We start from the raw sequence: 12,857 nt of genomic DNA on the forward strand, positions 1-12,857 counted from the left end.
TCTATGGGGCAGAGGTGGAATATGGAGTCCCTACAGGGCAGGGGGGACGTATGGGGCAGGGGGAACCTATGGGGCAGGGGGACACTATGGGACAGGGGTCTCTATAGGGCAAGGGGGGAGCTAAGCTGTAGTGTGGGGTTCCTATAGAGCAGGGGTTCCCTATGGGGTAGGGGACCCTATAGGGCAGGGGGGGAGCTAAGCTGCAGTATGGGGTCCCTATGGGGGCAGGGGGTTCCTATAGGGCAGGGGGTCTCTATAGGGCAGGGGAGGGCAGGGGGCAGCTAAGCTGTAGTATGGGGTCCCTATAGGGCAGTATGGGGTCCCTATAGGGCAGGGGGCAGCTAAGCTGTAGTGTGGGGTCCCTATAGGGCTGGGGATCCCTATAGGGCAGTACGGGGTCCCTATAGGGCAGTACGGGGTCCCTATAGGGCAGGGGTCAGCTGAGCTGTAGTGTGGGGTCCCTATAGGGCAGGGGTCAGCTAAGCTGCAGTATGGGGTCCCTATAGGGCAGTACGGGGTCCCTATAGGGCAGGGGGCAGCTAGGCTGCACTATGGGGTCCCTATAGGGCAGTATGGGGTCCCTATAGGGCAGTACGGGATCCCTATAGGGCAGTACGGGGTCCCTATAGGGCAGGGGTCAGCTAAGCTGCAGTATGGGGTCCCTATAGGGCAGTATGGGATCCCTATAGGGCAGGGGTCAGCTGAGCTGCAGTATGGGGTCCCTATAGGGCAGTATGGGGTCCCTATAAGGTAGGGGGTCCCTATAGGGCAGGGGGAAGCCGAGCTGCAGTATGGGGTCCCTATAGAGCAGGGAGGAGCTGAGCTGCACTATGGGGTCCCTATAGGGCAGTATGGGGTCCCTATAGGGCAGGGGTCACTATAGGGCAGGGGAGAGCTAGCCTGGATCTGGGGGTCCCTATAGGGCAGGGGGTCCCTATAGGGCAGGGGGGAGCTGAGCTGCAGTATGGGATGCCTATAGAGCAGGGGGTCCCTATAGGGCAGGGGGCAGCTGAGCTGTAGTATGGGGTCCCTATAGAGCAGTATGGGGTCCCTATAGGGCAGTATGGGGTCCCTATAGGGCAGGGGGCAGCTGAGCTGCAGTATGGGGTCCCTATAGGGCAGGGGGTCCCTATAGGGCAGGGGGGAGCTGAGCTGCAGTATGGGGTCCCTATAGAGCAGGGGGTCCCTATAGGGCAGGGGTCAGCTGAGCTGTAGTGTGGGGTCCCTATAGAGCAGTATGGGGTCCCTATAGGGCAGGGGTCAGCTGACCTGCAGTATGGGGTCCCTATAGGGCAGTATGGGGTCCCTATAGGGCAGGGGTCAGCTGACCTGCAGTATGGGGTCCCTATAGGGCAGTATGGGGTCCCTATAGGGCAGTACGGGGTCCCTATAGGGCAGGGGTCAGCTGAGCTGCAGTATGGGGTCCCTATAGGGCAGTATGGGGTCCCTATAGAGCAGGGAGGAGCTGAGCTGCACTATGGGGTCCCTATAGGGCAGTATGGGGTCCCTATAGGGCAGGGGTCACTATAGGGCAGGGGAGAGCTAGCCTGGATCTGGGGGTCCCTATAGGGCAGGGGGTCCCTATAGGGCAGGGGGGAGCTGAGCTGCAGTATGGGATGCCTATAGAGCAGGGGGTCCCTATAGGGCAGGGGGCAGCTGAGCTGTAGTATGGGGTCCCTATAGAGCAGTATGGGGTCCCTATAGGGCAGTATGGGGTCCCTATAGGGCAGGGGTCCCTATAGGGCAGGGGTCAGCTGACCTGCAGTATGGGGTCCCTATAGGGCAGTATGGGGTCCCTATAGGGCAGGGGTCCCTATAGGGCAGGGAGGAGCTAGGCTGGATCTGGGGGTCCCTATGGGGCCGGATTTCCTATAGGGCAGGGGGTCCCTATAGGGCAGGGGTCCCTATGGGGCAGGAGGTCAGTTAGGGTGCAGGGCGGTGCTTTGGGGTGCGAGGGGTCCCTTGGGGTGCTCATGGGTGCTCTTAGGGTACCCTTGGGGTGCCCATGGGTGCCTTGGGGTGCTCCTGGGGTGCCTTGGGGTGCAATTAGGGTGCAAGGGGTGCCTTGGGGTGCACATGGGTGCTCTTAGGGTGCTCTTGGGGTGCCTTGGGGTGCTCTTGGGGTGCCTTGGGGTGCACATGGGTCCCTTGGGGTGCCCATGGGTGCCTTGGGGTGCCCTTAGGGTGCTCTTGGGGTGCCTTGGGGTGTGCATGGGTGCTCTTGGGGTGCCCATGGGTGCCTTGGGGTGCCCATGGGTGCTCTTAGGGTGCCTTGGGGTGCTCTTAGGGTGCCTATGGGTGCCTTGGGGTGCCCTTGGGGTGCTCTTAGGGTGCCTTGGGGTGCTCTTAGGGTGCCTTGGGATGCCCATGGGTGCCTTGGGGTGCTCTTAGGGTGCCTTGGGGTGCACATGGGTGCTCTTAGGGTGCCTTGGGCTGCCCATGGGTGCCTTGGGGTGCCCTTGGGGTGCCCATGGGTGCCTTGGGGTGCTCTTAGGGTGCCTTGGGATGCCCATGGGTGCTCTTAGGGTGCCTTGGGGTGCACATGGGTCCCTTGGGGTGCGCATGGGTGCCTTGGGGTGCTCTTGGGGTGCCATTAGGGTGCCCTTAGGGTCCCTTGGGGTGCCCATGGGTGCTCTTAGGGTGCTCTTAGGGTGCCTTGGGGTGCCCATGGGTGCCTTGGGGTGCCCTTGGTGTGCCCTTGGGGTGCCTTGGGGTGCACATGGATGCCTTGGGGTGCCCATGGGTGCCCTTAGGGTGCCTTGGGGTGCCCTTAGGGTGCTCTTAGGGTGCCTTGGGGTGCGCATGGGTGCCTTGGGGTGCCCTTAGGGTGCCTTGGGGTGCCTTGGGGTGCCCATGGGTGCCTTGGGGTGCCCTTAGGGTGCCTTGGGGCGCCCATGGATGCCTTGGGGTGCCCATGGGTGCCCTTAGGGTGCTCTTAGGGTGCCTTGGGGCCCCCATGGGTGCCTTGGGGTTCCCACGGCTGCCCCCCCTAACCCTCCCCCCCCCCCCCTCCCCCCAGCCAAGGTGACGGCCCCCTCCGTCTTCCCCCTGGTCGCCTGCTCGGCGGGCGCCGCCTCCCCCGCCGTGGTGGCCTGTTTGGCCGACGGTTACTTCCCGGCGCCGGTGACGGTGACGTGGGACAGCGGGAGCACCCCCTCCCGCAGCCAGAGCTTCCCCCCCGCCCTGCGCCCCTCGGGCCTCTACGTTTTGGGGAGCCAGCTCAGCCTTTTGGGGAGCGGCGCCTCCGACCTGCGCTGCACCGTCCGGCACCCGCCCTCCGGCTCCAGCCGGAGCACCCAGGTCAAAGGTAAGCGCGCACAAAAAAAGGGGGGGGGAGGGGGGCTGGGGGTCGCGGCGGGGGCGGGGGTGGTGACAAGATGGCGGTTGCGACAAGATGGTGGTTGCGACAAGATGGCGGCCGCGACAAGATGGCGGTTGCGACAAGATGGCGGCTCTTGGCGTGCCCATGGGTGCTCTTGGGGTCCCTTGGGGTGCCCATGGGTGCCTTGGGGTGCTCTTAGGGTCTCTTGGGGTGCCCATGGGTGCTCTTAGGGTGCTCTTGGGGTGCCTTGGGGTGCTCTTGGGGTGCCTTGGGGTGCCCTTAGGGTGCCATTAGGGTGCCTTGGGGTGCCCATGGGTGCTCTTGGGGTGCCCATGGGTGCTCTTGGGGTGCCCATGGGTGCCTTGGGGTGCTCTTGGGGTGCCCTTAGGGTGCCTTGGGGTGCCCATGGGTGCTCTTAGGGTGCTCTTGGGGTGCCCATGGGTGCCTTGGGGTGCTCTTGGGGTGCCTTGGGGTGCACATGGGTGCTCTTAGGGTCCCTTGGGGTGTCTTGGGGTGTCTTGGGGTGGTCTTGGGGTGCCCATGGGTGCCTTGGGGTGCTCTTAGAGTCCCTTGGGGTGCCCTTAGGGTGCCCTTAGGGTGCCTTGGGGTGCCCATGGGTGCTCTTAGGGTGCTCTTGGGGTGCCTTGGGGTGCCCTTAGGGTGCCCTTAGGGTCTCTTGGGGTGCCCATGGGTGCTCTTAGGGTGCCTTGGGGTGCCTTGGGGTGCTCTTGGGGTGCCTTGGGGTGCCCTTAGGGTGCCCTTAGGGTCTCTTGGGGTGCCCTTGGGGTGCCCATGGGTGCCTTGGGGTGCTCTTAGGGTCTCTTGGGGTGCTTTGGGGTGCCCTTAGGGTGCTCTTGGGGTGGTCTTGGGGTGCCCATGGGTGCCTTGGGGTGCCCCGTTGCGACGGCAGCGGGGTTGCGTCGCAGCGGGAGCCCTTGCAGTCGCGTTGCGGCAGGGTCGCGGTTTCGCTCGTGACATCACCCGCGTCGCTGACGGCGGCGATGTCGCCCCCCCCCCCTCCCCTCCCCCGCAGTCGGCAGGACCAAGGCCCCCACCGTCGGCCTCTTCCACGCCTGCGACGCCGACTCCGCCCAGTTCGTCTGCCTCGTCACCGGCTTCTCCCCGCCCCAAGTGACGCTGGAGTGGTTGGTGGGTGACCACGCCCTTCTCCCCGCCCCGCCCACCGATCCCGTTGAACCCGAAGCCACCGGTGGAACCTTCCGGACCAGTTCCCGGCTCAACGTCTCCTTGGAGGACTGGCAGGAGAAGACCTACGTCTGCAAGGTCACCCACCCCGCCTCCAAAACCGTCCAGGAGGTCGTCGGCCACAAGTGCTCGAGTGAGTTTGGCCAACGTCGCCTTGGGTGGTGGCGTCTCCGTGGGTTGACCCCACGTCGCGTTGGGTGGTGGCGTCTCCATGGGTTGACCCCACGTCGCCTTGGGTGGTGGCGTCTCCATGGGTTGGCCCCACGTCGCCTTGGGTGGTGGCGTCTCCATGGGTTGACCCCACGTCGCGTTGGGTGGTGGCGTCTCCATGGGTTGACCCCACGTCGCGTTGGGTGGTGGCGTCTCCGTGGGTTGACCCCACGTCGCGTTGGGTGGTGGCGTCTCCATGGGTTGACCCCACGTTGCGTTGGGTGGTGGCAGCTCAATGGGTTGGCCCCACGTCGCGTTGGGTGGTGGCGTCTCCATGGGTTGACCCCACGTTGCGTTGGGTGGTGGCATCTCCATGGGGTTGAACCAACATCACTTTGGGGGTGGTGGCATCTCCATGGGGTTCAACCAACGTCACTTTGGGGGTGGTGGCATCTCCATGGGGTTCAACCAACATCACTTTGGGGGTGGTGGCATCTCCATGGGGTTCAACCAACATCACTTTGGGGGTGGTGGCATCTCCATGGGGTTCCTCCTACATTGTTTTGGGGGTGGTGGCATCTCCATGGGGTTCCTCCTACATTGTTTTGGGGGTGGTGGCATCTCCATGGGGTTCCTCCTACATTGTTTTGGGGGTGGTGGCATCTCCACGGGGTTGAACCGACGTCACTTTGGGGGTGGTGGCATCTCCATGGGGTTGATCCCATGTTGCTTTGGGGGTGGTGGCATCTCCATGGGGTTGACTCCATGTTGCTTTGGAGGTGGTGGCATCTCCATGGGGTTCCTCCTACATTGTTTGGGGGGTGGTGGCATCTCCACGGAGTTGAACCGACGTCACTTTGGGGGTGGTGGCATCTCCATGGGGTTCACCTCCCCCTTCCCTTCCACCCCCAGGCACCCCTCCGGACCCCACCGACATCCGCCTCTACGTCCTTCCCCCCTCCCCTTCGGAACTTTACGTCTCCCAAAGCCCCAAACTCCGTTGCCTGGCCACCAGTTTACCCAGTGACGACGGACTGGAAGTAAAATGGACCCGGAAAAGCGGGGGCAACCTCCGCCCTCACCCCCTCCAGCTGAAGGCCCAGTTCAACGGCACCTTCATGGCCACCAGCGAGGTCCCCATCACCACCCGCGACTGGGAGAGCGGCGACGCCTTCACCTGCACCATCCACCACAGCGAGCTCCCCTCCCCCCTCAGCAGGACCATCAGCAAGAGACCGGGTAAGGGCGGGGCCGGGGCGGGGCCGGGGCGGGGCGGGGCCGGGCGCCGTCACCCGTCGCGTCATCGACGGAGAAATTGCGTCGTCAAAACCCCCCGCCCCGCCCCGTTTTGCGCCCAATTTATCGCCCCCCCGCCCCAATTCCTTGACCCCGCCCCCGTTTCGCACCCCGATTCCTCGCCCCCCACCCCAATTCCTTGACCCCGCCCCATTTCCTCGCCCCCACCCCATTTCGCACCCCAATTCTTCTCCCCCCACCCCATCTCGCACCCATTTTATCGCCCCCCACCCCATCTTGCACCCCAATTCCTCGCCCCCCACCCCAATTCCTCGCCCCCCACCCCATTTCGCACCCCAATTCCTCGCCCCCCACCCCAATTCCTCGCCCCCCACCCCATTTTGCACCCCAATTCCTCGCCCCCCACCCCAATTCCTTGCCCCCACCCCATTTTGCACCCCAATTCCTCACCCCCACCCCAATTCCTCACCCCCACCCCATTTCGCACCCCAATTCCTCGCCCCCCACCCCATTTCGCACCCCAATTCCTCGCCCCCCACCCCAATTCCTCGCCCCCACCCCATTTCACACCCCAATTCCTCGCCCCCACCCCATTTTGCACCCCAATTCCTCGCCCCCCACCCCAATTCCTCGCCCCCACCCCATTTCGCACCCCAATTCCTCACCCCCACCCCATTTCGCACCCCCATCCCTCGCCCCCCACCCCAATTCCTCACCCCCACCCCATTTCGCACCCCAATTCCTCGCTCCCCACCCCAATTCCTCACCCCCACCCCATTTCGCACCCCAATTCCTCACCCCCACCCCATTTCGCACCCCAATTCCTCGCCCCCCACCCCAATTCCTCACCCCCACCCCATTTCGCACCCCAATTCCCCGCCCCCACCCCATTTAGCACCCCCATCCCTCGCCCCCCACCCCATTTCCTCACCCCCACCCCATTTCGCACCCCAATTCCTCGCCCCCCACCCCATTTCGCACCCCAATTCCTCGCCCCCCACCCCAATTCCTCACCCCCACCCCATTTCGCACCCCAATTCCTCGCCCCCCACCCCAATTCCTCACCCCCACCCCATTTCGCACCCCAATTCCTCACCCCCACCCCATTTCCTCACCCCCACCCCATTTCGCACCCCAATTCCCTGCCCCCACCCCATTTCGCACCCCAATTCCTCGCCCCCCACCCCATTTCGCACCCCAATTCCTCGCCCCCCACCCCATTTCCCCGCCCCCACCCCATTTCGCACCCCAATTCCTCGCCCCCCACCCCAATTCCTCACCCCCACCCCATTTCGCACCCCAATTCTTCACCCCCCACCCCATTTCGCACCCCAATTCCTCGCCCCCCACCCCAATTCCTCACCCCCACCCCATTTCGCACCCCAATTCCTCGCCCCCCACCCCAATTCCTCACCCCCACCCCATTTTGCACCCCAATTCCTCGCCCCCCACCCCAATTCCTCGCCCCCCACCCCATTTTGCACCCCAATTCCTCGCCCCCCACCCCAATTCCTCACCCCCACCCCATTTCGCACCCCAATTCCTCGCCCCCCACCCCAATTCCTCACCCCCACCCCATTTTGCACCCCAATTCTTCACCCCCCACCCCATTTCGCACCCAATTTTTCACCCCCACCCCATTTCGCACCCCAATTCCTCGCCCCCCACCCCATTTCCCCGCCCCCACCCCATCTCGCACCCCCATCCCTCGCCCCCCCCCCCCACCCACCCATCTCCCCCCCCACCCCTCGCCCCTGACTTCTCCGTCGCTCACCCCCCCCCTCCCCTCCCCCGCAGGCAAGCGCCTGGCCCCCAGCGTCTACCTGCTGGCCCCGCCCCCCGAGGAGCAGAGCGGCAACCGGGCCACCCTCAGCTTGACCTGCTTGGTCCGCGGCTTCTACCCCGAGGAGATCTCGGTGGAGTGGCAGAAGAACCAAGAGACCTTAGATGCCACCACCTACGACACCATCCAACCCATCAAGGAGAAGACGGGCGACGCCTCTTACTTCCTCTACAGCCGATTGGTCGTTAAAAGGGAGGAGTGGAACCAAGGGACCACCTACGTCTGCATGGTGGTCCACGAAGGTCTCCCCATGAAGTTCATCCAACGTAGCATCAGCAAGAACCCGGGTAAAAAATGAGGTGGTGGGGGGGGTGGTGGTGGGGGGGGGGGGTGGTGGCCCCACCCCCACCTTGGGCCTCCCCCACCCCTTTCGGGTGGGTGAATAAAGGAGAAGAAGTCAGGCTGGCGTCTGCCTCTGTGGGGGAGGGGAGGGGTGGGGGGGGGGGGAGGGATGGGTGGACGTCGGCTACGGATGGATGGGGAGGTGTCAAAGATGGGGGGGGGGGTGGGGAGACACCAGGTGGTGGTGATGGGTGGGGAGACACCAGACGTGGTGGTGATGATGGGTGGGGAGACACCAGATGTGGTGGATGGATGGATGGATGGATGGGTGGGTGGGTGCACACCAGACATGGTGGATGGATGGATGGGTGGACACCAGATGGTGATGGATGGGTGGATGGACACCAGATGATGGGTGGATGGATGGACATCAGACATGGTGGATGGATGGATGGGTGGACACCAGATGGTGATGGATGGGTGGATGGACACCAGATGATGGGTGGATGGATGGACATCAGACATGGTGGATGGATGGATGGGTGGACACCAGATGATGGGTGGATGGAGGGATGGAGGATGGATGGATGGGTGGGGAGACAGCAGATGATGGATGGATGGACGGGGAGACATCAAACATGGCGGATGGTTGGGTGGATGGATGGATGGGGAGACACCAGATGGTGATGGATGGGTGGATGGGTGGATGGACACCAGACATGGTGGATGGATGGACACCAGACATGGTGGATGGATGGATGGGTGGACACCAGATGATGGGTGGATGGATGGACACCAGACATGGTGGATGGATGGACACCAGATGGTGATGGATGGGTGGATGGACACCAGATGATGGGTGGATGGATGGGGAGACATCAAACATGGTGGATGGATGGGTGGATGAGGAGACATTAGACGTGGTGGGTGGGGAGACACTGGATGGATGGGTCGGTGGGTGCACACCAGACATGGTGGATGGATAGATGGGTGGACACCAGATGGTGGTGGATGGGTGGATGGACACCAGATGATGGGTGGGTGGATGGATGGACATCAGACATGGTGGGTGGATGGATGGGTGGGAGACACCAGATGATGATGGATGGGTGGGTGGACACCAGATGATGGGTGGATGGGTGGGTGGGGAGATATCAGCCATGGTGGACGGTTGGGTGGGTGGATGGATTGGGGAGACACCAGATGATGGGTGGGATGGATGGAGAGACACCAGAGATGGTGGATGGGGAGACATCAGATGGATGGATGGATGGAGAGACACCAGAGATGGTGGACAATTGGGTGGATGGATGGAGAGACACCAGAGATGGTGGACAATTGGGTGGATGGATGGAGAGACACCAGAGATGGTGGATGGGGAGACATCAGGCAGAGGGATCGACGGGGAGATATCAGGTGGGATGGGTGGGTGGGTGGGTGCGTGGACAGATGGACGGACAGAGAGGAAGGGGAGGTCCCCCCTCACCCACGGGAGATGGAGGGAGAGGGGTGGGTGGAGATGGAGACCCGTGGGTGGATGAGGAGATGGGTGGACGGACAGATGACCCACGAGGGCCTGCAAGGGGGGGATGGTGGCCACCCACCCTTCCACCCACCAACCCCACCCACCTCCAGGTCCTCCGTGGGGTGAGGGTGGGTGGGAGAGGCGCTCCCGTGGGTCTGAGGGATGAAGGGGGTGGGTGGAGAACGGGGTGGACGGATGATGGACGGGGCCACAGATGGGTGGGGGGGAGGGATGGACAGATGGGTGGGGGGGTGGGTGCTTGGGTGGGGGGGTGCTTGGTTGGATGGTTGGGTGCTTGGATGGGTGCTTGGTTGGACGGGTGGTTGGATGGTTGGTTGGTTGGTGGTTGGTTGGTTGGTTGGTGAGATGGTTGGTGGTTGGTTGGTTGGTTGGTGAGATGGTTGGTGGTTGGTTGGTTGGTTGGTGAGATGGTTGGTGGTTGGTTGGTTGGTTGGTGAGATGGTTGGTGGTTGGTTGGTTGGTTGGTGAGATGGTTGGTGGTTGGTTGGTTGGTGAGATGGTTGGTGGTTGGTTGGTTGGTGAGATGGTTGGTGGTTGGTTGGTTGGTTGGTGAGATGGCTGGTGGTTGGTGGTTGGTTGGTGAGATGGTTGGTGGTTGGTGGTTGGTTGGTGAGATGGTTGGTGGTTGGTTGGTTGGTTGGTGAGATGGCTGGTGGTTGGTGGTTGGTTGGTGAGATGGTTGGTGGGTGGTTGGTTGGTTGGTGAGATGGTTGGTGGTTGGTTGGTTGGTTGGTGAGATGGTTGGTGGTTGGTTGGTTGGTTGGTGAGATGGTTGGTGGTTGGTTGGTTGGTGAGATGGTTGGTGGTTGGTTGGTTGGTGAGATGGCTGGTGGTTGGTTGGTTGGTTGGTGAGATGGTTGGTGGGTGGTTGGTTGGTTGGTGAGATGGCTGGTGGTTGGTTGTTGGTTGGTGAGATGGTTGGTGGTTGGTTGGTTGGTTGGTGAGATGGCTGGTGGTTGGTTGGCTGCACGCCCAGGTGGATGGCTGGGTGCCCGGGCAGACACATGGATGGCCCAAGGGTGGGAGAGCACCCAGGGGGTCCAGGAGGAGCGGGCGCCGAGGCCGGGCAGAGGGACAGGCAGCTGCCGGCCGCTGACCCTCCTCCTCCTCCTCTCTCCCCTCCCCCCAGAGTTCAGCCTGCCCGAAGACTTCTGCCACGCCGACCCCGAGAAGTCCAACGGGCCTTGGGACACCATCGCCGTCTTCATCACCCTCTTCCTCCTCAGCGTCTGCTACAGCGCCACCGTCACCCTCTTCAAGGTGGGCTGGGGATGGTGGGAGAGGGGGAAGGAGGTCCCATGGGTGGAGGGGGAAGGAGAGCTGGAGGTCCCATGGGTGGGGCAAGGAGAGCTGGAGGTCTCATGGGTGGGGAAGGAGAACTGGAGGTCCCATGGATGGGGTAAGGAGACCTGGAGGTCCCATGGGTGGGGCAAGGAGAGCTGGAGGCCCCATGGATGGAGGCGGAAGGAGATCTGGAGGTCCCATGGGTGGGAGGAAGGAGACCTGGAGGTCCCATGGGTGGGGCAAGGAGAGCCGGAGGTCCCATGGGTGGGGCAAGGAGAGCTGGAGGCCCCATGGGTGAAGGGGGAAGGAGATCTGGAGGTCCCATGGGTGGAAGGAACAAGGAGATCTGGAGGTCCCATGGGTGGGGTAAGGAGACCTGGAGGTCCCATGGGTGGAGGGAGAAGAAGAAATGGATGGATGGTGGGATGGGTGGATGGATGGACAACCAGATGGACGGACGGGTAGATGGGTGGGTGGTTGGGTGGACGTGTGGATGGGTGGACACCACACCCGGGTCCCCTGAGGTGCTCCACGTCCCCTCCCCTCCCCCCGCAGGTGAAGTGGCTCCTCTCCACCGTCCTCCAGCTCAAGCAGGGCCCCGCCCCCGACTACAAGAACGTCATCCAACGCGTGGTCTAGGGGGGGGGGGGGAGGGGCGGGCGTGTCCGCCCGCGCGCCTGTGCCCCCCTCCCCCCACCGAGGTGACACCGCCGTCGCACCGGGTGACGGGAGGTGGTGGCCGAGGTCTCCCCGCCCCCACGGCTGGCAGATGTTTCCTGGCCTTGCCCTCCCCCCTCCCAGGGGACGCGGGGGGATGGGTGTCACGCGGGGCCCTCGAGGTGGCACCCAGGGGTGGGTGGCACCCCCAGATGGGGGGTGGGGGTGGGGGGTGGGGGTGGGAATTGGGGGAGGGGACCCGCAGAGATGGGGGAGCGAGTCAAGCCGTGGGGCAGAAGCCACCAGGTTCAGCCGGAGGGGACGGGCCACCAGGTCTACTTGGGGGGGGGGGTGGGTGGACATGGTGGGGGGGAGGGACACGAGCCACCAGGGCAACCTGGGGTGGGGGGGGACTGGCCACCGGGTCTGCCCAGGGGAAGTGGCCACCAGGTCTACCCATGGAGGCGGGGGGGCGGAATTGGCCACCAGGTCTACCCAGGGGAACTGGCCATCAGGTCTACCTATGGCAGGGAGGAACTAGCCATCAGGTCTACCCGTGGAGGGAGGGGGGAGGAAATGGCCACCAGGTCTACCCATGGCGGGGGAATTGGCCACCAGGTCTACCCATAGGGGAACTGGCCACCAGGTCTACCCATGGAGGTGGTGGGGGGGAATGGCCACCAGGTCTACCCATGGAGGCGGGGGGGCGGAACTGGCCACCAGGTCTACCCAGGGGAACTGGCCACCCGGTCTACCCGTGGCAGGGAGGAACTAGCCATCAGGTCTACCCATGGAGGTGGGGGGGGAGGAAATAGCCACCAGGTCTACCCATGGCGGGGGGAATTGGCCATCAGGTCTACCCATGGAGGTGGAGGGGGGCGAACTGGCCACCAGGTCTACCCAGGGGAACTGGCCATCAGGTCTACCCATGGAGAGGATGGCCACCAGGTCTACCCATGGGGGTGAGTGGGGTGGGGGAAATGGCCACCAGGTCTACCCATTGGGGGAACGAGCCATCAGGTTTAGCTATGGTGGGGGGGCGGGGACTGGCCATCAGGTCTACCCATAGGGATAATGGCCACCAGGTCTACCCATGGCGGTGCGGAACTGGCCACCAGGTCTACCCATAGGGGGGAACGGACACCAGGTCTACCCATAGCGGGGAACGGACACCAGGTCTACCCATAGCGGGGAACAGACACCAGGTCTACCCGGGGGGGGGGGGGGCGGGGGGGGGGCTGTGTCTTTTCGCCCCAAAACCCACAGATTTAGGGCAAACCCACCACATTATTTGCATCTGCGCAACCGCC

The 12,857-nt window shown here is 63.6% G+C and overlaps 1 gene segment (V, D, J or C); it reads left to right on the forward strand.

Moving 5' to 3' along the window:
- Positions 1–11,594, forward strand: part of LOC142074572 (Ig gamma-3 chain C region-like) — a 77,410-nt gene extending 65,816 nt beyond the window's left edge. The window contains 6 exon segments of the C gene segment in view: positions 3,020–3,307; positions 4,356–4,661; positions 5,591–5,917; positions 7,733–8,065; positions 10,736–10,866; positions 11,446–11,594. Coding sequence covers positions 3,020–3,307; positions 4,356–4,661; positions 5,591–5,917; positions 7,733–8,065; positions 10,736–10,866; positions 11,446–11,529 — 1,469 coding nt within the window.
- The last annotated feature ends 1,263 nt before the right edge of the window (positions 11,595–12,857 follow it).

The sequence above is a fragment of the Calonectris borealis genome, chromosome 38, assembly GCF_964195595.1.
Source record: "Calonectris borealis chromosome 38, bCalBor7.hap1.2, whole genome shotgun sequence".
In the NCBI taxonomy this organism is placed as follows: domain Eukaryota; kingdom Metazoa; phylum Chordata; class Aves; order Procellariiformes; family Procellariidae; genus Calonectris; species Calonectris borealis.